The sequence below is a fragment of the Sinocyclocheilus rhinocerous genome, unplaced genomic scaffold (assembly GCF_001515625.1).
Source record: "Sinocyclocheilus rhinocerous isolate Xijiao unplaced genomic scaffold, SAMN03320098_v1.1 scaffold2085, whole genome shotgun sequence".
NCBI lineage: Eukaryota > Metazoa > Chordata > Actinopteri > Cypriniformes > Cyprinidae > Sinocyclocheilus > Sinocyclocheilus rhinocerous.
The window spans coordinates 314,005-341,437 of NW_015623685.1; the positions used below are offsets into that span (position 1 = coordinate 314,005).

The 27,433-nt window shown below is 38.5% G+C and overlaps 1 protein-coding gene across 1 annotated transcript; it reads left to right on the forward strand.

Annotated features, from left to right (window-relative positions):
* Positions 1-463: 463 nt before the first annotated feature.
* On the forward strand, positions 464-15,433 carry LOC107729059 (T-box transcription factor TBX5-A-like). Its single transcript, XM_016539444.1, has 8 exons — positions 464-607; positions 1,583-1,677; positions 2,900-3,019; positions 3,799-3,946; positions 6,632-6,784; positions 11,377-11,468; positions 12,683-12,912; positions 14,647-15,433. Exons 1-8 carry the CDS (start codon positions 464-466, stop codon positions 15,231-15,233), a joined length of 1,569 nt encoding a protein of 522 aa, XP_016394930.1. The 3' UTR covers positions 15,234-15,433.
* The last annotated feature ends 12,000 nt before the right edge of the window (positions 15,434-27,433 follow it).

Genomic DNA, 27,433 nt, shown 5'->3' on the forward strand with positions numbered 1-27,433 from the left:
TAAATAGCTATATGTGTATGCATACGCATTATTAATGTGCATATGCAATGCATGTGTTTGCGTTCAAAGAAAGTTGCCTTGATCTGGATAATTTATGCGAGCAGACATTTTCAAAATTATAAATACTGCACCTCACTGTTTTAGCGGGACCGTATCCAAGTCTTTTAATGAAGAATGTTCCGAAATCAGCGGATATTTTTGTAGCGCTTTTGATTAATATCGTCGGGTTTTTTTTTTTTTCGAAGTTTATTTCGTTTGTTGTTTAAAGTTATCATAAAAGGGTTAGAGTTAGGATACGAATTTGTCGTTATAATCAAAGGCATGAACTTATTAAAGTGGTGCAAGATAGTCTGAAGGGAACTGAACAACAGAGATGCTTGTTTAAAAGAAAAAAGTGATTAGATTTTGTTTCTTCTTCTGTCATTTAGGCCTCGCTGTTGCAGTAGTTCACAGCCCCTCTGACATGGCAGACAGCGAAGACACCTTTCGGCTCCAAAACTCTCCCAGTGACACCGATTCAAAAGATTTACAAAACGATGGTAAATCAGACAAGCAGAATGGAGCCGTTAGCAAATCCCCGTCTTCACAGACAACCTACATTCAACAGGTAACAACTCCTGTCTTAACCATTCTGCTGTCTGTGTGTGTGTGTGTGTGTGTGTGTGCCTACTTAACCAAAAGTAGAATTTCTCTTTGCCCCTAGAAATGAGTCAAATTTTTACAAAACCTCCTACTGGGGATGCCCTTATTTGTAAAAACGTTTTTAAAATATAGTCATTATATTCACATTCAGTTAGTGTTGGGTGTATTATAGTATTTATGCCTAGCTGTATATAAAAACAACAGAAGTCTATGGAATGTGTCCATTTAGACAGCTGAGTAAAGGAGTAAGAGATGCGCCAGTTGTTCATCAACCGCTGACATAAGAAAGTGAATAAAGCTGTGTGGTACTTTCATCACTTATTACTGTTGTTCAGAGGGCCGCAAAAGCAAAACTTACAAAAACTTATAGAGGCTACACGAGTGCTATAGAAGAGGACTCAAATGTAGATTGACGGAACGAGATGAATAAATACGAATATGTTGCAACTACTTTTGTACTATGCATAATTATATTGACAACTTTTTGCAACTACAAGTAATGCAATAGATGAACTTAGGATACATGTGGGAATAGTTGACAGCAACTAGCTCACGTATTTCTGAAAAATTGATCTCTCTCTCATTCCGTGGTAATTCGACAAATATTCGTTCTAGCGGAACTTCAAGCAATCCAATTGTGTTAGGGTTAGTTTACTCAAGATTCCAAATTAAGTGCAATTAACATGCGTGTGTGTAGCATAATTCTACTAACCTAATCTTGCAGTTTATTAAAAAATAATTCAGCGTTTACAGTGATTTACTCTAGGCCAGAATGATTTATATAACCTATTCTATTCTTAAAGCCGAACAGCTTTTTCTCTCTCCTCTATATGCATTTTGATGTAATTTTGAGGAGCGACACCGCCGTTTTTAACGTTTGAGAAACTGCAGCACATTCTGCATTCGTTACGTTCATTCTCTGCATCTGTCTTTTTAAAAGGGAATGGAAGGGATAAAGGTTTACTTGCACGAGCGAGAGTTGTGGACGAAGTTTCATGAAGTGGGAACTGAAATGATCATCACCAAAGCCGGGAGGTAAGACAACAAATGTTTACAAATGTTTTGAAAATGCATTGCATCTGTAGTTTTCGGAGAACCGATATAAAAATAAAAATAATGCGCAATTACGTATTTTTCATTGTAATCATTATAGTACCAATTAGCCTATTATAATAAATACATAATATATTACTTATTGCACACTATTCATTATATGAGCTATTAATTTATATATTCTCGTACTGCAATGCACATAAAAAGTTAGATTGTATTATAATTTCTTCATTTTGATCTTTAACGGCACACTGTGGTTTGTTTGGGGCTATAGACATAACATTTAAACATAAAACCTTTTTATCTTTGTATTATTTATTATATACGTAGGCTATTATTTATACTTTGCATTATTTATTTTTATTAAGAATGCGTTTTTAAAAAATTGAGTTTGATTTTGCAGTGTTAGCAGTAGACTAAATCCAGTAAATCAATGAGCATTGGTTTGGCTGCATGATTTAGTTTTTATTCGAATTGTTCTAAAATATTAATCATTTGGATTCTTGATACAGATTTTTCCAATATTGTTACAGATGTACACCGAACTAAGATCTCACTTTAAAATTTTAAGAGCGATTGTTTAAAATATTACCATTGCATACTAATAACATTGACTATGTAGAATGAGCGGGGATTGTTAATCTGTTTTAAGGTTACTAATTGTTTAAAACAATACTATGGTGGTTTAGGCCAGAGCTGCAGCAGTTATTCTTCTCTATTAGCGGAGAAGTGTTTTAAAATACATATTGAACACTGAAGTTAGTATTTCAGCAATGTCTGCTTCTTTGAAAACAGCAGAGGGCCTCTCAGGAATCAGATGCGAAAAAAGAAAACAATAAATCAGTGTGCATGAGCTCCTTACTGCGACTTCGCTGTTGCTTAACATTATGATCAGCGCGAGAGAATGAAAAGATCGATAAATACCGAAATCGTCGCTGGTTGATGTTTAACGTTATAAAGGTCTCAATGGTTCTGTATGCATGATAGCAAATTGTCTTGCAGTTTTCGTCATTTAACTCTTGACAAAATCGTAAATCGTTTTATTTGTGCATTTAAATACGTGCATTTCTTAAAGTGAACGCATTCAAATATGAAACGCTTAGCTGACCCAGTGAATGCAAAATCACTTTCATCGTCTATACTCACATTTATGCACACTTTCATAGTTTTATTCACTCAATATACAATTGTTTTTGTTCCACAGGCGGATGTTCCCAAGCTTCAAAGTGAAGGTCACCGGGTTGAACCCAAAAACCAAATACATTCTGCTGATGGATGTCGTGCCAGCGGACGACCACCGCTATAAATTCGCCGATAACAAATGGTCCGTGAGTCATCAATTGTTTTATTAAGAGTTAAAGTTAAGGATGCAGGTTATTATTTATTTGGTGGTGCCACACATATTCATATTTAAGTAAGACTCATTAATTGTCATTATTTAGTTTCGGTGCTGAGGGACACAGACCTATTTCAGGTTTAAAATGTATACAATAAAGGATGAGAAAATATAGCCTTCGCATTGCTTTACACACAGTTCCATCTGCTGCTGCACAGAAAACACTGCGAATTGGTTTTATACTCCTTTTTCAGGGTCAGTGGTTTTAAATTGTTGAGGTTATTGAGGGAGGATGTCCACAAGCCAATATCCCTGATAATTACCCGTTCAGTGCAAGCTCTGGAACTAATGGCCCTCTTGATCAAGCATCATCTTAGCCATTAACCAAATAAGCTGTTCTTTGAAAGACATTATGTACAATGCACAAGGCATTGATGCATGATAAACGGGAGGTAGCAGGCTGTATCACATTTCGATTGCAATAACAGAAACATGTTGAGGGAACAAAACATTATCTTTAAGTTTTAATTAAATTATCCTTGTTATAATGCATGCATGGACAAATAAACAGAATCTTAAACCTGGTAGGGTGAGTTTTCTAGTCGATACAGCATAGAGCAACAATATCAGTGATCACAGGAAAGAAAACTAATTTAAAAGTATTTAAAAGTATAAAACACTACAGTGTTGAGGGAAATCAATGTGTATTTAAAATGAAGCAAATGTATGTTTAAACAACGACTGTCTTTATTTTGCACTCGGCTCAGGTCTATGACGGGGAAAGCAGAGCCTGCGATGCCGGGAAGGCTGTACGTCCATCCGGATTCTCCAGCCACTGGCGCGCATTGGATGCGGCAACTGGTGTCTTTCCAGAAGCTGAAATTAACCAACAACCACCTTGATCCGTTCGGACATGTGAGTACAGTTCCATGTATTTGCTTTGAAATGTTTTGACTGAATAAACAAATACACTACTGACAAAATCATCACATGTTGGATCGTAGCTGTTTGAAATAAGCACAGCAGAGAAAGAGGATTTGAGTTTTTAAGGGGTCACACATGCAGATCTGATCAGGTAGTGTTGTATCTAGGCTCTAGATCAGGAAATCCACCCCTGAAGAGGTGCTGCTGACAAACGCCAGAACAGTGTAACAACCAAAACACATCTTAAATCCAGTAATGATAATTGTGACAACAGAAGTACCAGCAGTTGGCCTCAGATGTGGAAACACTAAATTCAGGTTATAAATGTACTCTCTGTAAACTGATGTGGGTTTGAAGAAATTTCATTTTTATATGATTTTAATATGCACTTATGCACTAACGCATGCACAGTCAACTCATGAGGTTTCTGCTATTAAGAAAAACCAGCCCGAGCCTCAATTCAAAGGTCTCTCGGTTCAACATTTCTCCGATTTCGAAGCCAGATCACCTTCGGTGTGAGATTAGAAAATGAGCTTAGATGCCTCATCTGCAGAGCCATGACTGCAAGCAGTTTGCCGTTTAGTTCTGATCACAAGGTTGAAGTCTATCAGGCTTGTTTTCTTGCCAAACCTCAGCTGGTAGAATGAAATCGGAGCCCGGCTGGAATGTGAGCCGAGTTGTAAATTTCTGGCCAGAATGCATTTTTGATTGGATGCAGTGGTTCCTGGCGTGCCCCCTTTTGTGCTGAAAGAGCGCCCTGGGATTTATAAATGAAGTACGGCTTCTCGACCAAAATAACAGTCTATCGGTTTGTTGTTCCAGGTGGTTGAAATAATTTCAGACCTATTTATAATTACTAGTCTCAGAAACCGGGCTGAACATGCAATAAGCTGGAACCTGTTAGGAAATGCATAAAACCAGCCAATAGTTCCGAACTCGGTCTTAATTAGACTCCGATGATGAGATAAAGATGTCTGAGACCGAAACTCGCAATAATTCCCAAGTGGATAACTTACCGAGCATACACACGGTGCATAAGAACACGGTTTGAATTTTCCAAGTTGAAGATGTTTTTAGATGGCAGCAAACTAAAGCTTCGGCTTTGATCATTATAGTACCATTCATCAAGCGTTCAATAGGCATACACATTCTTTGCCTCTCGCAGAAATATCCGAGTCAGAATGGTGGAGTTTGGATAACTGTGCTTCAAACTGTTTATATTTAATGACAGAGTGTGATGAGTGATGGACAGAGGCATACAAAGGCTGTTAATCTGCAGGGTTTCGGAGTCCCTGTGATGTCGGCAACATGAAAGAGTGGGCCAACATTCATGGCCCTCAGTGATCGCTCACTATCATTAAAGACTATCATACAGCGTGGGGGCAAATGGAGAAATTGGGCAACGGGGCACCCAGAACAGACAAATGCTGTACTCCCAGTGGGTGGTCCCACAAAATAACTTTTCTCATATCCATACAGTTCTCCAAATATTCTTATATGCCCCACTCTGCTTTTCGCCAAAGCTGTGCGGTTGCAGTTCTTGTTTAATCCAGGCAGGCCTATACAATTATTATTTTATTTCGACATCACAGATATTAAAGCAATGCATTTTGCTTTTTACCTTTAACAATACATCATCTTGTCCATCCAGAGCTAAAGCAATATTCTCCACTGAGAGCGATGTTTAAAGTTTACAGCAAGCCCTGCTTTCCAAGTCTCGGTGTTGTGTTGAGCCAAGAGCCGCTCGGAGGGAGTGGACCGATGTCACTGATCAAAGGAGAAACGCTGCAGTTGTTTGGAAAATGCATGTGAGGGGAAAACACATGAAAATGGAAAATAGGAATGCATGTGTGTGTGTGTGTGTGTGTGTGTGTGTGTGTGTGTGTACTTGGCATGAGCGATGTTTAAAGTTTACAGCAAGCCCTGCTTTCCAAGTCTCGGTGTTGTGTTGAGCCAAGAGCCGCTCGGAGGGAGTGGACCGATGTCACTGATCAAAGGAGAAACGCTGCAGTTGTTTGGAAAATGCATGTGAGGGGAAAACACATGAAAATGGAAAATAGGAATGCATGTGTGTGTGTGTGTGTGTGTGTGTGTGTGTGTGTGTGCACTTGGCATGCTCATCCAGAATGCAAAGTTTAGACAAAATCCACTTAGAGAAGCCTACATTATACACACACACACAAGACAGGAAGAACTCACAGAGCCGACCAGAACTTGAACAAAAGTCTTTTTAGTAATATTCTTCAAATCCATACTTAAGACAAGTGCACACTGCAAAACAGCACAGCTACTAGGTATGGACATTTTTCAGCACTAGTGTAAATCTTCTGTACAGAATGTTATGTGAGGTCTCGTTTGAACAGTAAATAGCACTGGGCAGGAGACTTTAGAGATGGACAAAACAGTGCAAAACAGAAAAAATGGGACATTGCTGGGAGTGGATATTATTAGAGAAAAAAAAGGTGTTTAAAAACGCAGCTGATAGCAAGAAGAAAAACGTTTAAACACACAGTTCATACGTTATTAGTGAGGTTCCTTCGCAATCACATTAATTAACCATGGTAGCATCATTTTATATTATTATATATAATCGAAAAAGATCATTTAAATAATATGCACGCGAACACGAGGTTTACTTGCATGGTCGGTCATGTTTGCGCTCTATTTTCTCTCCAGATTATCCTGAATTCCATGCATAAATATCAGCCCAGGATCCACATCGTAAAAGCAGATGAAAATAACGGATTTGGATCCAAAAACACGGCTTTCTGCACTCACGTGTTCCCGGAAACGGCGTTCATTGGAGTCACGTCTTACCAAAACCATAAGGTAAGCAGCTAGACGGGATAACATATAGACGGGAGTTTTAGGTTATCCTGTTGTGGTCATTTTTAACATTATAAATATGGCGTAAAAAATTGATTCGATTTTGTGAATCTACGAAATTATAGAATTAGCATAGAATTGTTTGCTTCAAGAAAGTGACACAAATTCGTCTTAACTTATGATTCCTGGTTGATTTAACGATTCCAATACAATTACTCTGCACGACATCAGCTTGATTGCCGAAAAAAGAGATTTGTGCACCTATCAAAAATATTGTTGCTAATTGTAACTATTTTGATACGAATTTATAATACCTATTCATTTATGTAACAAGCAATTATATATCTATTTATTTACTTTACTTTTCCTGAATTCACGAAAAGGGATCAGATCATTACGTGATTTCCTTGAAAGCAAAGCTTGTCTTGCGTGTATAGCGAGTCAGTGAATAGTGTAGCTAGACATCCAGATCAGCGTCAACTATTACATTACATATTTCACTTAGGAAGAAAAGAATAAAAGACGTCCGAAATGTTTATATGGCTACTATAAAGAAATGTTGCACTAATCATGATTTATTTGGTCAGCTGTTATGCTTCTAAGAATATTTCCATTCATGCATTCGAAATTCGATTATTGGTTAATAGTCCAGTTCCAACCGTGATATTTCTAACTCGACATTATTAGGTCGCCAAGCACGGTTGAATATGATAAGGCAGTGAAAAAAGTCGTTTGTAACAATAACTAAATACAGAGATAAATGACTGTACACCTAAACAATATGCACAGCGTGTCCTTAAAAAATAATTACGTGATTAGCTTTTTTTATTATCTGTGGAAGCTTGTGACACTAAAACAAATTCCTTGTATGTGCAAACTTGGCAATAAAGCTCTTTCTGACTTCTGACTTCTAAAAGACTGTCAGATGCATGTCTGTGTTTTTGTCACACTAGCTGCACTTTTATATGGCAGTTGTTAATGTAACATTTATACAGTTAAAACTCGTTTTGCGCTGTAGTCATTTACATTGTAGCTATTTAGCCCAAAAGTTGAATGTGAGCAGCCGACATTTAATCGTAATATCATATTTGCAAATAAGAACGTGATAAAGATGGACACTACTCCTCTGGATAACAGATTTGTGTAATAAATGATTTCACCGATGTGAGAAAACACACACGCATTTAGCAGACTTTAATTTTGTCTATCTGTATTAATTCGAGTAAAACACCGGGACGCTCAAAGACTTGATTATTTGTCGGCTCTTATAATTAAGGCCTATCGATGCTTTTTAAAGAGATCGCCGAGCCTACATAGGCCTACTTTCTTTGTTGTTTTTTCACCCTTGCTTTAAACACAAAAACAAAAATGTTAGTTTTAATTAACGGGCACTATGATATCTATTATTTATTTACACTGCTATTTTTTTTTTTTTTTACATTTTCACCACTTATGACTTTTAATTATAACCAGCAATTATTTTACCTACTAGCCTACACGCAACATAAAATTAAGTAAAATTTCAAGAAAGCAATTTACGCACCTAAAAAGGGAAAAAGCATGAGCACCTGTATGTCATTAAAAATAATTGATTTCGAATAACCGTTTGGACCTTACGCTTGCAGCTAAAGAAACCAGCAAACGGGAATAATCATGTGTAGGTTTACCTTTATCCCATCACCAGCAACATTTTAGGCTAAAGGTACGACACACTTTACGAGAGCATATGGTATTCTACCTCATATATATGTGTGTGTATATATAGGCCTATGCTGTAGCACGGACTTGCTCTTTTTTCCGAGATGCAGTAAACCTGCACAATCAAATTGATAAGTGAAAAAACATATAAATATAGTGAATATAAATACGAAAATAAGAGATATAAACTGAATACATATAAAGACGAAAAGGTAACTGCAGTGAGATAAAACCAAAGCGCCGCCAACACTGGAGTTCTCAGGTCGACCTTCGAAAATAAGAAACTGACATATTTTGAAAAAATTCAGTTTGCACTTTCACGGTAAAAAGGTAAATATTAAGGACATCAAATTGTCACAAACAAAACCAGGGCCGGAGTGGGACTCATTTTCAGCCCTGGAGTTTCATGCCTTAGACCGGCCCACTTATTTTTTTATTTTTACTGGCCTTTTTAAGTGCCGCCTTTGCGCTTTCTATTATCCATATTTCATCTATTGTTTTTTTATTTGCTCGCATATCTCCAACAACTGAGTTTATTTATTTATTTTTGAGCAAGGTGCCGCTGTCAGGGGAGTCAAAAGATAATTACGTCATCATTAAGGTTGCCAGTTAACTTCAGAAATGGAAAATAAGGGACAATTGTGATTCTTTATCTTTTATTCTTTAAGAAAATAGTGTTTATTCTTGTATTCTTGTAGAAAATACGTGTTTGTTCTTTAAGAAAATAAGGGACGCTCCAAATATTTGTACTGTACCATAATGTATGTCTGCCTGCAGTCAAATAGTTCTCAGAAATAATCACAATTGAGACGTCTTCCCTCAGGTAGATTGAATGTTGGGCTCATGGTCAATAAGTTGTTTGCATTCGCCCAAACTGAATCAGAACGCGGACGGTGAAGGGAACTGCGGTCAGCGCGAGACCGATTAGCCAATCCGGGCCTGTACAAAACTACTCCGTTCTGTGAAGTCTGCCAAGCGCACAGTGCGTTTATGAGAGCTCAAAGGTGCGTCCCAAGTCCCAACATGTCCATTTTTTACAAGGTCTCATCTCAAGTGAGAGCCAAAGTAGTGTCAAAGATCAGGTCCTGTTAGAAAACACACCACAACAGCCAAAAATAAACCTCGCAGAGACAGTGAGTCTCATTAAAGGTCTATCCACTCAAACCCGCCAACTCATTACTGTCTATCAGTACAGATATACAGATATACTAGCATCTTGCCAAATCGCTTTTGTAAATTTGGCAGTGGCACTTGGGATTAACCTTAGATACAAAAGTTTGAAAAGTAATTTTTTTTTGCGCGCCGTTTCATTTTAAAGACCCTTTTTTCTTTTATAAAAACATCCGTTTTAAATGTCTTTCACACACACACTGAACAGATTCAGAGATTTTGTAAGCTATTAAATCAGATATAATAATAATAATAATAATTTTACCCCCTAAACAATCAATGGGATAAAAAAATATGATAAGAAGTAATTATAAATAACGAAAGAGACATTATCGTTAAGGCAAATATAATGTATTTTTAAATGCACAAAGGCTATTTACAAAAGGCAAAATATGTTATGTTGACCTCTGATATTTATATTACTGTAGAGCTCTCTGACAACATTAACATTTGTTTTCTGTGCTTCTTGTGTGGAATTATAAGAAACTTTGTTCCGGTTTATGTAAAGACAAAAATCTACACCAGTCTTTATCCAAACTGACAGATGTTTTTCTACATTAGCGCAGCATCAAACAAGCCACAGCCTGGGTTCATCGAGATTCATCTTTTCATCATCTGCTGATCAAGCACAGAAAACCACTAGGACAATTTGTCAGTTTACACACAGGGCAGCTCATTATGCATTTTATAGACATTGTGCAATAAAACATTCTATTAGATATGGTTTCAAAGACAAGACTGAACAGAAGCGGTCAATGCAGTGGTCAGTGCAAATTCATGATTATAAACCGGATAGTTCCGGTCCTTGATTCTGATTGGCTGAGCCGCGTTCGAAGCTGTTGTAAATGAGTCTACAAAGTAACATACACCTTTGTTTACGTTTGTCTGTTGCTCGGCAACCACTTTGTTGCAACCACAACTGTTTCTGAGGAACTACATTGTTTGGTGGAAGAATACTGTTTTTATTAATATCATTACACTTTATTTGCTCTGTTTTATTCTGTGAAACCTTACTACGTATATGGAATAACCAGCGCAGCATCAAACAAGCCACAGCCTGGGTTCATCGAGATTCATCTTTTCATCATCTGCTGATCAAGCACAGAAAACCACTAGGACAATTTGTCAATTTACACACAGGGCAGCTCATTATGCATTTTATAGACATTGTGCAATAAAACATTCTATTAGATATGGTTTCAAAGACAAGACTGAACAGAAACGATCAATGCAGTGGTCAGTGCAAATTCATGATTATAAACCGGATAGTTCCGGTCCTTGATTCTGATTGGCTGAGCCGCGTTCGAAGCTGTTGTAAATGACTCTACAAAGTAACATACACCTTTGTTTACGTTTGTCTGTTGCTCGGCAACCACTTTGTTGCAACCACAACTGTTTCTGAGGAACTACATTGTTTGGTGGAAGAATACTGTTTTTATTAATATCATTACACTTTATTTGCTCTGTTTTATTTTGTGAAACCTAACTATGTATATGGAATAACCGTTTTATAAAAGCAATAAGCCCCATGAAGCTTCTTGGGCATTATTGCTTTAATGCATTACTGCAAACAATAAAAAGGAGGCAAAAGCCCATCATCTATAAATCACCTTTTGAATTTTCAGGTTGAGAACCTCATTGTTTGTTTCAAATGAAAAAAGAGACTACAGACGTATTTAAACAGCGTGTACAAGCAAGGTAACACTGCTGTGTTGGCGGTTTTACAGATCACCCAACTGAAGATCGAGAACAATCCCTTCGCAAAGGGCTTTCGTGGAAGTGACGATATGGAGCTGCATCGCATGTCAAGAATGCAGAGGTGAGTCTAAATCTGCGAAGAGTGACACTTACATGAGCTAGTGCTTGCGTGGAGTTAATTATAGCGATAAACAACCAGCAGCCATCAGCTCAGGTTAGGAGCTCCCTCTTTATATAGGTCTTACAGATAGCGCCTCCAAATGTGCTCACATTGACAGCAGAATTGACCAGCATCTTCAGATGGGCAGTCAGATTAAAACTAAACTAAACAGGGCAGTATTGACCCATGCACAGCAGACACAAACCAGTGATGCTCTTGACTGAGGGGACACTTGTTATGCGAGTGTTCCTCTTGAAAACCGTCCACCATGGCAATCTCTCTTTCAGCTCTGTGTAGATCCAGAACAGTTGTCTGCAGTTGTGATATAGTTGGTCCAGTGGAGGCAAAGACCACATGGCTCGTGTTCTTATTTTCTCCAGATGACTGCTGTATAGAGTGTGGAAAAACACATTTTCAAAGCAGAAAATCTGGTCGGAGGGCCCACAGCAGCCAACACAGGCGTTGTCCACTCCAAAATGACAGACTTCTTGATACACTAGGAAAAAATGGCAATGCTCTTTCCATGCCGTAGTTAACTTTGTTGTTACTTTCAAACAAGCAAAGAAAGAACTGACTAATGTCTCCCATGAGAGCCTTCTATTGAGTTTCCAGATAATGACCTGAAGACTTTAAGACCCAACTAAAGCTTGCACGATTCTTCTACTGAATCCGTTACACGGCACTGCTATTAACATGACTTTATGCATTCAGCAGACGCTTTCGTCCGAGGTGGCAAACAAGCAAGAAAGCCGCTATACTCGTTATAAAGCAAAGAGTAATGCATCATAAAAATGCAGAGAGGAAGAAAGAAACTCCTCCGTGGTGCTGTATAGAAGTCAAAGGTCCTGATATCCTATCTGTCCTCCACTGTCAAACACTGAGACGAAGCAGGTCTGGTCTTAGTTAAACTCGGACCAACGGAAAACCAGGTCAGTGGTTCAAAAGAAATAGCGTAGGAATTAATGCAAAGTGCCTCTTGCAACTTTTGCTGATTAATTGGTATGGAAAAGCTCCCATCGCAGACAGATGGTGAAGAGATTATTCTAACGCAGTCCTGCGCGTCGATGGTGGATGTGGTTAGTTACCAATGGAACGGTTTCAAGATCCCTGACTGAAAGACAACATGGAAATGCATGCCATGAAATGGCTCACAAAGTCCTTTCTGTTTCCCAAAGCACCAAGGAGTATCCAGTGGTCCCTCGCAGTACCGTACGTCAGCGGGTCGGCACCAGCCAGAGTCCGTTCGCCGGTGACGTCCAAGGTCTGTCTACTCCCAGCGGCATGAGCTCTCAGTACTCCTGTGAGAACGGGGTCACGAGCACGTCGCAGGATCTGCTGCCTCAGTCGAGCTCTTATCCTCTGCCCCACGAACACAGCCAAGACTATCACTGCATCAAGAGGAAAGGTGGGTCTATCTGGTCACTTCAGTTTTAGCTGTTATTGTTTTAGGGTTGTGATATTTCAAGTGGTTCCCAACCATGCTCCTGGAGCCTGCATGTCTTCTTAAAGGGAGAGTTCAACCAAAAATGAAAATTCTGTCATTAATTACTCACCCTCATGTCGTTCCAAACCCGTAAGACCTTTGTATATCTTCAGAACACAAATTAAGATATTTCTGATGAAATCCGAGAGCTCTCTGACCCTCCATAGACAGCAATGCAACTGAAATATTCCCAGACCCAGAAACGAAGTGAGGACATCAGTAAAATAGTCCATGTGACATCAGTGGTTCAACCATAATTTTATAAAGCTACGAGAATACTTTTTGTGCGTTTTTGATGACTTTATTCAACAATTCTCCTCAAAATCATGTCTTCCGTCATTATTGGGAGTACCTCTGCACGTAAACAATGCGCTCGTGATGCTGCTGACGTAGAGCGTTGCAGAGGAAAGCAATGTGCATGTGTCGTGGTACTCTTGATAATGGCACCTACGGTGCTGCAGAGGACAAGAATTGTTGAATAAAGTCGTTGTTTTTGTTTTCTTTGCGCACAAAAAGTATTCTCGTAGCTTCGTAAAATAGCAGTTGAACCACTGATGTCACATGGATTATTTTACCGATGTCCTCACTGCGTTTCTGGGTCTGGGAACGTTTCAGTTGTGTTGCTGTCCATGGAGGGTCAGAGAGCTCTCGGATTAAATCAAAAATATCTTAATTTGTGTTCCGAAGATGAACGAAGGTCTTACGGGTTTGGAACGACACGAGGGTGAGTAATTAATGACAGAATTTTCATTTTTGGGTGAACTCTCCCTTTAATCAAACACACCTGAGTCAGGCCATCAGCTTATCAGTAGAGACTCCAAAACCTGAAATGAGTGTGCCAAAAGGAGACGTGCAACCTGTGAAATGCTGGGGCTCCTGGAATATGGTTGGGAAACCAGCGCTGAATTCATTTCCAGTAGTGTTTGGTGATATGCTCTATTGTCATATCGTCCTATCATCAGCCTGTGAGATCGCCGATACACGATATTATCCTGCTAATTTATTGATCTATTTATTTACTAAGTTTCATTGCCGGAAAGTCAACCAACTCCAGCATAAGGCTAAAATCAGACTAATGTTTTAATATGACTGAATCGGTATTTAACATAATTCAATAGAAACGTTGTAAGTTACTAATCATAAGGCTTACATTTCCTCAGTTATTCAAAAAGCAGCTACAGAAAACGAGCAAAGAACATTTACATTAACATCATCACTGACTTAAGTCTAGCGCGAGTTTAAAAATACTCCCGTTATAATCAGTGAAGCTATCTACACTGTATGATGAATTAATCTCTTTATTGTTTATGATGAGATAATTCGTAAGACAGACTTCAATGAGCGAGCGCACATTGAACAACAAAACTCCGGTGCTTCAGCGATGACTCATCTGAACGCCTCTGATTGGCCATTGTGTTCATAAGCGTAACAGAATCGTGTGTGATTGGTTATAATGCGCAACGCTGTAAAAACGCAGAAAGATAAATAAAATGGAACAAATAAGCCCTAATATTAATTAGGTTGTATTACTAGCCTGATGATGATAATAATAATTGTCTTGCTATCATCAGTGGCACAGGCGATATCTCTGACTATCGTCGATAAATGATACTATCGGCACAATCCTAATTTCCATCCCATTTTGTCCATGCACAGTTGACGACGACCGTCACGCGGGAGAGCACCCGTACAAGAAGCCCTACGTGGAAACCTCATCCAGCGAGGACGATCACTACTATCGGCCCGTGAGCTACTCTCAGTCTCTGGGTCTCAGCGGCGCCCCCTACAGGGCCGAGTCTGGTCAGCGGCAGGCGTGCATGTATGCCAGTGCGTCGCAGTCCACCGAGCCTGTGCCCAGCCTGGAAGACATCAGCTGTAACACCTGGACGGGCGTCTCACCTTACGCCGGCTGCTCGGTGACCACCATGCAGCAGATGGAGCGACTGCCCTACCAGCACTTCTCAGCTCACTTCACCTCAGGACCCCTCATGTCCAGATTAAGCAGCGTCGCGGGCCATGCCTCACCGCAGCTGGGAGACACTCATGCCATGTACCAGGCTTCCATGTCCCATCAGTCACTGGGCCGCCAATGCAGTCCAAGTGCGGGAATCCAGTCGCCGACTGCCGGCCTGCAGGGCAACGAGTACTTGTACACTCACAGTATACCTCGCACCCTGTCTCCGCACCAATACCACGCCGTGCACAGCGTAAGCATCATGCCCGACTGGAATGAGGGCAGCTAACTGGATTCTCTTGAGCAGCGTATGAGGCCCCAACATGGAGGAGAGGCGCTTTCCTGCATATTTATAACTTGTGAGAGTTTGCTGCGTAGGCGACTTAACAGTAAACAGTTCGGTTCAGCTGGCTGAGGCAGCAATGAATGTCTCAGTGTTTGAGCAGGACAGTAACATGAGACATATATTTGCATGACGCTGACTGTATATCAGGGACAAAGAAGTTTTCCCCTTCATGCAAGGACAAATGCACAAAAAGGTGACAGTAATTGAGGAAACCAATCCAGTTTTATAATTTTTTTTTCTAGGGATGCAAAACGATTAAATCGCGATTAATCGCATTCAAAATAAAAGTTTATGTTTACATACTATATGTGTGTGTACTGTGTATATTTATTATGTACATATAAACACACACACATGTATATATTAAGGAAAAATATGTTAGATTTATATATAAAATATTTATAAATAAATTATATACAAGTATATATACATACAAATATTTAAAAAATTTATATACATGGGTCAAAGACGTTAAGATGTCCGCATCAAAAGAAATTTACAAAAGTGATTATATGTCGATAGAAAGCACATTAAATGTAAGTAAAGTGTCTACTTTTAAGGTTTCAAATAAGTTTTTGGAGGATACAATGTTAAAATTTGATTGAAATAATGTTACAATGTCATTCAGTGTAACACAATATTTATGTAAAAATTCAAACAACATGCGTATTCTGACGTGTACATATTAAAATATATAAATGAATAAGGGAGCATATAAAATTTTATTGTGTTTTAAATGAGTAAAAAATTCTTACTGACAAATGCACAAAACCTAGGATGGTGGCAACTTTTAAAAATTTAAAATTACTACTAATTAGTATTTGGGGTGAAAGTAATTAGTCTTTTAATATGTCATAAATTGATTTTTGTTGTAAATATGCCTGACAAGATTGTTACACTGAATACCATTTTAGTGGGTCTCTTCTGTAGGTCAGGGAAAAATGTATGATATTTATTTTTTGCTCAGAAAAACAAAAACAAAATTGCAATTAAATTAAACCGAAAACTTACAAAAAAAATTGGGAAAAACAATTTAAAGCAGTATTACACTTATTGTTTTTATGCTTAAACCCTTTTTCGTCTTTGACACACACATATATGTGCGTGTATTTATATATACATAATAAATATACACAGTACACACACATATAGTATGTAAACAAACTTTTATTTTGAATGCGATTAATCGTGATTAATCGTTTTGCCGCCCTAATTTTTTTCATTTCATTATCCGAGTTGTTTTGGACATTGTACTTTGAGGCAGTATGTTTCAGAACAAGTCTTTGGGATCTTCTGCTTGATGGTTTCTGTTAACCTGTAGACTAATGGGAATCTGGTCAGTGAGCACCACACAGCAGATCTGTTTAAGTGCTGATTTTAGTCTAACATTTTGGTGGTGCAGATTTTGTTCAGGGATGTATTACAAGTTAAATCACATTTTCACTACCAGCAAGTCCATGATACAAAAAGTGAGTAAAAACTAATTGGATAAATGAGCACTTTTTACCAAATGGAAATTGTGGCACAGCACACAAGACAAACTTAAAGTACAACAGATTGATAGTTTAATACTACCTATAAGCTAGTTATCATGGACATACTGGCCTCAGAGTCTCTTTTAATACACACAAGAGTAACGTCTTTAGACATTGGAGAGATTCTCAGAGCACTATTCACAGTTAATAACTCAAAAACGCTTTAGAGTTATTCTACAACATCTGAGATACAATAATGCAACAAACTTTGGTATGGAGATCTTTATTTTTGGACACGTGTAGTCAGCAGGTTTTCCTGTTAATAGTATTTATTTTTCTTGTATTATAAACCTTGCTCCTTTTCTTAAAGGCCATTTGCTAGGTTGGCTTTTTTCAGTACTTTGAGTTTGGTAGTCAAACTTTCTTTTTACTTAAAAAAAAAAAAAAAAGAAGAAAAAAGAAAAAATGTAACCAGTCTGGTTTATAATTTTGAACGCTTATGAATAACTGTCAGAAACATACAAATATGAATTACTTAGCTGTACATACAACAAAATGTACATAGAAAACAGAATAAATGTAAAATATCCTTCCTTGAAGTCTGAGTTTATTTAATGCAACTCTACAGACTGTGGCATAAATCTATGCTGTATCATAAGCTTACCTCCATGAATAACCTCGATGCATTTGAGGAATGACTTCGTTTTGGAATCTGTTTGGTTGAGGAACGTCTTGTATATTGTATCAGATATTAATGATGGTCATGACAAATTAGCAGTTGTGTAGAAAATCCGTTGGATTAAAGGGGGTTTAACCAACAATTACATCCCCTGCTTGCTGAGGACTCTCTCTCTAAATCTTCAACATGTCACCCTTGAGAAAACCGTCCATTCTGAGCCACAATGGAGTTAACCATTGACCTCTAGTGGCAGTCAGTGGATCGCTGAACCGGTAAATGTGAGAAAAACTGATGGAAAACTGTTCTTCTGAAAAATGACACACACACGCATTCAGGGCAAGAAGACAAATGTGCGCTTGTTTTTATTTTATAAAACCGTAGGATTAGGCTGCCTCAAAGTAGACAATATATCTGTTGAAACCCTTCTAAGGACAACCCTACACAAGTTTTCAGTAGCTAGAAGTAAAACATTGATTTCACACAAATCAATCACTAGATTTTTTGTTAACACTTTGCAATATGGTTTTATTTGTTAACATTAGTTAACCACATTAATTAACATGAGCTAACAATGAACAATACTTCTACAGATTTATTAATATTAGTGAATGTTACTTTCAACATTTACAAAAAAAAAATTACATGAAATAACACTAATGTACTGTGAACTAACATGAACAAATGAAGAAGTTATATTTTACTAACTAATATTGCCAACGACCAATAAATGCTTTAAAAAATGTATCACTCATTGTTAGTTCTAGTTCTACTAATGTTAACAAATTGGACATTGTTTTAAAGTAGAATTCCAAACACTGATTGCGCATATGTGAACCTGGAGCACAAAACCAGTCATAAGGGTCCATTTTTTGTAAATTGAGATTTATGCATCATCTGAAAGCTGAATAAATCAGCTTTCCATTGGTGTATGGTTTGTTAGGATAGGACAATATTTGAAAATCTGGAATCTGAGGGTGCAAAAAAATCTAAATATTGAGAAAATCATCTTTAAAGTTGTCCAAATGAAGTTCTTAGCAATGCATATTACTAATCAAAAATTAAGTTTTGATATATTTACGGTAGGAAATTTACAAAATATCTTCATGGAACATGATCTTTACTTAATATCCTAAGGATTTTTGGCATTAAAGAAAAATCTATCATTCTGACCCATACAATGTATTTTTGGCTATTGCTACAAATATACCCCAGCGACTTAAGACTGCTTAACACTGCTTTTGTGCTGCAGGGACACATATGAAGTTTATAGGTGAATAACGTACAGAATCTCAGCTGTTTATTAGTGTTTTCCAGTCGCTGGTTCAGAACAGGTCTTTGGGCGAAACCGGTGACCTTCCCTGCAGACACCTTTGATCTGACTGATGAGGCCTCTCTGGACAACCTGCTCCTACGCATCCAGTCCTATCCCTCGCCGGGACCCTGAGCAACCCCCAAACAGCCGGAGAAATTAATTAACCCTGTAGCCTCCCCGCCTCGTCCCTACTGCTTAACGGCTGATTTATGAGCGTGCCCCCCCCACGCATCTTCCGATCAGCCAAACATGCATGTGTGACTCAAGATGGATTATACCGTAGCTTTCTGAAAAATGTTGTAAGACAGGCTGTGTTTTTCAAAGGCAGGTTCACTGGACTAGCCGTCAGGGTTTAAGTGGTGAGGGTTATAGCCATTAATTATGTGATGAGCCTTTGTAGACTTTAATAAACTTAACGAAGAGAATTAAGAGTTAGAAAGAACAGGAGAGTGACTTAAGTAATCGGCTGATATTGAAAGGCATCAGACCTTAAAACAATAGCTCTTCCTTTTGTTAGTCCTAATCAGTAGGACTTTTCTGTGTAGGTCAAGTCACCTTTATTTCCATAGTGCTCCATACAGTACAGGCTGTGCATATCAAGGTCTACAACAAATAACAGAATTAAATATGGAAAGTCATAGGGCAGCACAATAAATCATATTTGTGACCCTGGAGCACAAAACCAGTCATAAGGGTCAATTTTGCGAAATTGAGATTTATACATCATCTGAAAGCTGAATAAATGAGCTTTCCATTGATGTATGGTTTGTTAGGATAGGATAATATTTGAAAATCTGGAATCTGAGGGTGCAAAAAAATCTAAATATTGAGAAAATCATCTTTAAAGTTGTCCAAATGAAGTTCTTAGTAATGCATATTACTAATCAAAAATTACGTTTTGATATATTTACGGTAGGAAATGTACTAAATATCTTCATGGAACATGATCTTTAATTAATATCCTAATGATTTTTGGCATAAAAGAAAAATGTATAATTTTGACCCATACAATGTATTGTTGGCTATTGCTACAAATATACCCCAGCGACTTAACACTGCTTTTGTGCTCCAGGGCCACATTTTAATTGATTTATTCAATTTATTAAGCATAATAGTCTGCAATATTTGCCTGCTGGTTACTTAATCTGAAAATATTTCATTTTCATCTGGCGTGTGAGTTATTTTGCATATACGTGTGTGTATATATTTAGAAATAATTGGAACTGGAGAAAAAAAAAAAAAAAAAGATCAATTAACGATGATGATGTCCCCATAAATATTCTGGATTGGAAAGGGGGCCAGCAAACCAAAGATTTACAAAAAGATATAGAGGGAAGTTGGAGTAATGATAAACTATGGCCCTACTCAACCCAGAATCTGAAAAGAAAACAAATCATTGTCAGAGCCCTGAATGAGCAAAGAGAAATAGAAAGAACAAGAGCATTCCAAAGGGGAGAAAAAACGAGAGGGGGATTACTTTATTAAGATGTAGTGAAATGCGGCTGACTCGTGACTGATGACTAGTTCAAAAAGGAAGGGTCCGAGAGGCAAATCTGTCTGCCGCAGGAGTCGCACAGCTGCTTTGAAACGTAGGCCTGGGCCAAACTGTAGCAGTCGAAGCCCTGTCATTAGAAACACTGAGAGTCTGCCTCCCAGACGGCAGCGCCATGATGTCGAAACATAGCGAATTCTTAGGTTATTTTGTGATTTTGTATCTCTTTCTTTGGTTAGTGAGCACTTTTTCTTTGTATCTCTTTCTTTGGTTAGTGAGGAGTCGAAAACTGGATCATAGTAGCAATGTTTCCATCCAGAGTTATGAATTAAACTTATGTGCAAAACTGGAATATCGCATAAAATATTAGCGAATAAAGGACCGTTTCCATCCAGTGAGCCGAAGAGAACAAAATCGTCACGTCCTGATTAACTTGAGCTTAATATCATGAATGAAAAAAATTATTTGCTGCAGCAAGAGAAGGCACTGTATATAATAATTTTTGTATAAAATAAATTACGAGCTTCAGAGCGTGCAGACGAAACGCGGTCATGTTATTTATTTTCGGAGTCTGCTGTTTGGGAACGCAGTTCTGGGAGTTCATTATAACGAAGCACTTTGACGAGACTTTGCTCAAGCATTTTAAAATGACAAAACTAGCATTTCAGAGATTGGTCCGTTGGTTGGTCCATTTATGCTGTCCCATCGCAAAGTCATGTCTTTTTTAAAGCGCATTAAGGAATTTACTCGGTAAAAGTGCTTCCATCATAGCTTATGCACGTTTTCTTACCGGATAAGAAATATTTCCTGCTTAGTTGAGTGCATACGTTTTTTTATGTGCATTTTTATCATTTATGCGCATCTTGGCGTTTCCATCCAGCGGTTTAAATGCGATATCCCAAAATGTGCATAAAAATAGGTGGATGGAAACATAGCTAGTGAGTGAAGCAGAGAAAGCAAATGAAGTCGAGCCTTCATCAGATAGCACGTTTTCTGGTTCATGTAAAGACGTCTGGTGTATCAGCAGAGGCATGCATCACGCTGTTGACGTATAGCATCTGTGCTCAATGCTGGATTTGCAGCCCAGAGGCTTTCAGCACCCAGACCTGGTCTGGAGCGAAAGGAACTGGAGTGTTGAGAGGGTAAGAAACAGCGTGAAGGCCAAAAGATATCAGACCGCTGTCTCACGTGAGGCTCTACATGAAACCAAAACGGGCGCTTCACTACGAGTTTAGAGGTTAAAGCGCCCTTCACACCAGTAATGATAACACCACTAGAATCCACACCAATGGACAACAGTGTTCTATTATTCCAAGCGCTTCAGCTTGGCCGTATAAATGCTTGAGCTCTTTAAGATGTAATCTGATTGGCTGTCAATGTTTTTATCATTCATCAGCTGAAAGTGATCCCACGTTTTTCGATTACTACAAAGACATCTCAAACAATAGAGGAGGACTGCTACATAATATCATCAGGTCCTGATAAAGATGACAATTTATTGCGGTCAGGCTTTCATCCCGGCTTCCATAGTCACAATGAAGCAACAGAGTCCATCGATCAAGACTTCAATCCTGGATGCTCTCACTGAATGAAGTCCAATGATTTATTAGGACAGCCTTGTGAGACTGATGAACAGCCATGGCATGGTTAAAATCATGGGCCCAGAGATAACCAAGGGTAAAATCATGGCATTGATGTAAAATGCGCTCATATCAGATCGTAATGCATGTCAGAACATCTCCATCTGTCCTTGTCATGGGAAGGCTGGATTGTCCAGTGGGGGTTTGGGAGCCTAATCTGAAACTAGGACTGGAAAATAACTTCCAGCTGTCTAATCATTAGGACTGATAAGGCACCCAATTCCCTCCACCTACAGCCCGTCTGTGGGAAAAGGTAAGAGTCCCGCTGGATGGTCTGGTCTGGTCCACCCAGCTACAGCTCCTTCACCTGCATTTTTTCCTCCATATGGAAAATGTTGAGTCTCGTGGAGAGCGGGTGTGTGTCTGTGCTGTCTCAGGGTCTGTCTTTCTCATTATTTGTTGACAGCATGTAAATGTGTCCGTCAAGCTAAAAACCTTCAAAGGTTATTGAAGTTGCACTGGACTGATGACACTTCATGCCCTACGTTGAGACTCCTAAACAGCAGTATGATGACTTTTGACTCTGTGTTCAGTCTGACCTTTCATTAATTACCAATGGCTCGGACAAGGTCTTACCACACTTAAGGACCTGAGGCTCTTCAGCCGTGTTGTCAGTCCATTCAGGTCTGTCAGTGGAAATCCCAAGGTACTTCTAAAAATGATCTCCATGTCACAGACATTGAGACAGATGGGGAGGGTTTTCTTCCAATTTACATTTGTGCGTAGCGCGTTTAAAGTTACACAAAGCAGCTTTACAGATAATAGAAACTGAAGGTAAAAAGACAGAACTGCACCTTATGGTGACAAAGAAAAGATCCCTAGGCTTTTAATGTACATAAAAAAGAAACTTTGGTGGGAACTTAGTGGGAAACACTCCTTCTCTTCAACCATAACATTTCCGTCATTTACCAAATTGTAAAGAACACTGGCAAATCATATAAAGTTTAGTCATCAAACTCCATGTGGTCAAACATGCAATCTGCCCACAACTTACTATGCTAAACGAATCATCCCGAGAGTTGTCATGTCTGAACTAATGATTTCTTAACAGTAAACCCAATGTACAAAATGCAGCCACTATTACTATAACAATTAAAGAGGGATTAGAAAGATGTTGTGCATATGCTGCAGTATCAACTGGAAACCTAAGTGACAGTAAACATGCAAATATGCTTCCAGAAGAAATGCATCTTATCTGGTGCTCTGATCCCAGACTGTCTAGACAAGGGGTGTCCAATCCTGCTCCTGGATGCCCAATATCATTCAGAGTGTAGCTCCAACACACTTGCCTTGAAGCTTCTATTGATCTTAATCAGACAAGTGATCTGCTACAATGTTCAGCGCTGCAACATTTTATGCAGTGGAAGTAGATCTAAATATATTGCTGTCACTCCAGAACCATCGCGCTCTCTGTTCCTCTCTGGTGGATTAAGCCAAATTCACCCCAACTGATGAGATCTCCACAACTTTCAAGAAGCAGCTGAACACACACCTCTTCTGCAAGCAGTCAACCACTCCACAACCTTAAAACTATGCACTTACACACTCCGATTTACAATAAAAACATAGGCTAAATAACTTCTCTGCATTTCCCCTTTTCTCTAGATTGCTTCCTAATCTAGTTGTCAAATAATCATGGTGTTGTATATGACGAATATTGTTGGACCTTTGACGAACTGCTTTTGTTCCTCTTTTGGAAGTTGCTTTGGATAAAAGCATCTACCAAATGCATGAATGTAAATGTAAACTACACATGACTAATGGGACCTTATTGTAAAGTGTCGCCGGTGTTTAAGTGTTAACTAAAATCTCTAATCTGAACGGCATGCAAAAGGAGCACGAGCAGTGCATATTTATTTCAGCACCTGCGTTAATAGTATTTTGCCCATATGAGCACATGGCTATTTAGAGCTTCAGCACTGAGCCCATTTTTACTGTTTCAATTCTCATGTAAATTCAAGGACAAACAACCCATCTGCAATAATTCTCAGCTGCCAACCTTTATAACAATTTTTTTTAACCACAGTCGTTCTTACAGGAGCTGTATCCCAGAAATCACTTTATTTTCGGTAAAGACCTGCAGCTAAAAAAAATCAGGGTCCTAAGCAAGGCTATCTGCTCACTGTATTAACAGCGGTCTGAAATCAATACAGGCCTATCCCTCGACACTCCGCCAGCTGTTCTTTAAGGAGTATCGATCTCCCCAAACGTAGGGGTCTGGAAGCCTCTTCCTCTGGTGGGAATGACCGTCTCTGGGCTGTCTAAACACACGAGCTCCTGCCGCAGCACACCGAGCGAGAAAGCAAGGAACCTCGGAAGAGGCCGATGTGTGACTTGATGTTATCAATAAAAGCGCCTCCCGCTACAGACTGGAGTCACGACCCGCCGCTGTCACACAGACTCGCCGCAGCGGAGAGCCTCTCTCTAGGATGCCAACACTCAATATCTCGCTGGTAGGTCTGCCCTCTCCATCCATACCGCTTAATGTCTCGCTGTTGTCATTGTGTGTTTTATGCCCTCTGGACTCGAGAAAGTGCATGCTGGCACTTTTCTTCACTGGCATTAGCATCAAACAAAAGATGGACTGTATGCATGATTTCAAACTACAGCAAAAACTACAAATGAACACATATACAACAAAAATGTATATTACCAGAGATGGGCTAATCTTTTTATTGCCCAACGTGGTGGCTGTAGAAAATGAACTCCCACCTTTCAGTTGAAAGAAAACACACATGCATTTTTTACCTTGATTTTAACTAAGGGAACAGCCATTTGGGATGCCATTGGTTGTCCAGGAGCAGGATTGGACACTTAGTAAGTAACTTTGCAACCACATGTCAACTAGCAGTCACTGGAGTAATGATTTTTTATAACCCTACTAGAGCCCGACCGATATATCGTTTTGCCGATATTATCAGCCAATATGAGCCAGTCGCAGATATATCGGTATTGGCGAATATGCTGCCGATATGAAATTTTTTTTACAGAACATATAACGCAGATTAAATGCTTCTGAATGGTGTAATTACTTAGTTTGTCCAGCACTTAGTTTGTACATTGTTTGCTGATGAGTTGTTCTATTTATGACGTACTGACACAAAGTACAAATGATTTGCAGCGGTCGCTTTGTAGCGTCCTGTTGTGGTCAGTACAGTCAGTAACGTAGCAGATTGAAACGTTAGTATCTTTCTGCAGTCCAATAGACGGCAGTGCGGTAGTGTCTTGAGTCTGTTGAATGTTTTTTAAGTTATTTATAATAAGTGAAGTGAAGTTTACTGTTCAGTGCACTGATGTCAGACTCATTTTGAATAATAACGTTTATTGTTCAATTGATAAATACCCTGCCTCCATTACATAGGCCTATGTTTGTCAAATCATTATAAGTGTTTGATCCCCACATTTGAGTTATCATTGCAAAAAATGTGCTTATGTATATATATTCTGTTTATGTAGGCTATATACTGTATTCTATATACAGTACCAGTCAAAAGTTTGGACACACGAATGGGAAGTGCTACCAACCCAACCCCAGTTTATTGTCAACTAGTTCACTGGTTACACTTTACTTCGGTAGTCCACTTTAGACATTATAATAATAACTATAAATAACTTTGCAGTTACATGTCAACTAATTCTCATTAGAGTATTAGTAGATGGTTAGGGTTAGTAGAATAAGTTAACATGTAGTTGCAAAGTTACTTGTCTGTTGGAGGACCATTATAATAAAGTGTGAGCAGATATGAAGCAGTGGTAGGGTTTAGAGCCCGACCGATATGGGTTTTTTGGGGGCTGATACCGATATTAGGGAGTAAAAAGACTGATATCGATATTTATCACTCTCAACATTTATGAAAGGTGATGAAAAATAAGATGATTCTCTCAAAAGATGAATTATAGCTTCTATTCAAACATTATCATGTTTTTCTATAAAACAAAAAGAAGTATATACTATGCCAAGCCAAGACATTTTTAATGTGACACACTGCATTAATTCAAGAGCCACAAATCACAGACATTTGTATTTATTGCAGTTCATCACAGAGACGGTTTGCTGGCAGATTTAGTAGCAGAAAATAGCACAAGCGGCCTCGGGAATTAACACAGCCTAGCTGTATTACGCTATTCTTTGAGCAGAATAGCGCACTGGAGATCGCTAAACTCCAAGCTTGCCAGTGTTTTCAGAGCACCAAAGCTTTTTTCACAGTGGAGAGAGAGCGGTTGCCAGGTTAGTGAAATTATAATACACGAATATAAAATACAATACACTATTACTTCTAAAAATAAAGGTTCCAAAGGGGGTTTTCACAGTGATGCCACAGAGGATCCATTCTGGGATCCCCACAGAACAGTTCTTAAAAGAACTAAGTTTTTCTTTGTGAGAGGAACATTTTAATAATCTGATTAACTTTTTTTGTGCAATGGAAAGGTTCCTCCTGAAACCATTGATGCCAATAAAGAACCTTTATTATTAAAAGTGCCGGGCAGAATATTTTCATAAAGTACAAAGCTCTGGCATCTCTTGATATTTGGCGATATCAAATATGTTCACTCACGGCTTGGATTTAACCTTCTTGCAGTCTATATGCTATTTATTCAAATGTTGTATATGAAAATATATCTGTATGGTTTTGTTAAAGGTCTGCCCCAACTATGTTTTATATGTGGCCCTGGAGCACAAAAGCAGTCATAAGCAGCACAGGTATATTTGTAGCAATAGCCAACAATACATTGTATGGGTCAAAATTATCAATTTTTCTTTTATGCCAAAAATCATTAGGATATTAAGTAAAGATCATGTTCCATGAAGATATTTTGTAAATTTCCTACCGTAAATATATCAAAACTTAATTTTTGATTAGTAATATGCATTGCTAAGAACTTCATTTGAACAACTTTAAAGATGATTTTCTCAATATTTAGATTTTTTTGCACCCTCAGATTCCAGATTTTCAAATATTGTCCTATCCTAACAAACCATACACCAATGGAAAGGCTTATTCAGCTTTCAGATGATGTATAAATCTCAATTTAAAAAAAAAAAAGACTGGTTTTGTGGTCCAGGGTCACATATGAATGCAAAGAAAAAGAAAGTAAAAATCCTAAGAATAGATTCAGTAAATATACCATATACACACACATGCATTACATACTGTAGTCCCTCCACACAAATAGCTCTGTTGGCTGTAGAAAGGGAACTTGGCCTCTGCTACAGTCAAGACGGATGAGATTGTGACAGCTTTCTCCTCTCTCTGCTGTCTCCATGGGATTATATGAAGAGTGTGTGTGTGTGTGTGTCTGTCTGTGTGTGTGTGTGTATGTGTGTGTCTGTGTGTGTCTGTCTGTGTGTGTGTGTGTGTGTGTGTGTATATATGTGTGGGTATGTGTCTGTCTGTGTGTGTATGTGTGTGTGTGTGTCTGTGTCTTGTGTGTGTGTGTCTGTGTGTGTGTGTCTGTGTGTGTGTATGTGTCTGTCTGTGTGTGTGTGTGTGTGTCTGTCTGTGTGTGTGTGTGTGTATGTGTATGTGTGTGTGTGTGTGTCTGT

Bases quoted from the DNA above. Each gene is read 5' to 3' on its own strand.
- LOC107729059 (XM_016539444.1), top strand. From the start codon at position 464: ATGGCAGACAGCGAAGACACCTTTCGGCTCCAAAACTCTCCCAGTGAC. The intron at 1,678-2,899 runs GTAAGACAACAA...TTTGTTCCACAG, and splicing joins ATCATCACCAAAGCCGGGAG to GCGGATGTTCCCAAGCTTCA. The intron at 11,469-12,682 runs GTGAGTCTAAAT...TGTTTCCCAAAG, and splicing joins CGCATGTCAAGAATGCAGAG to CACCAAGGAGTATCCAGTGG.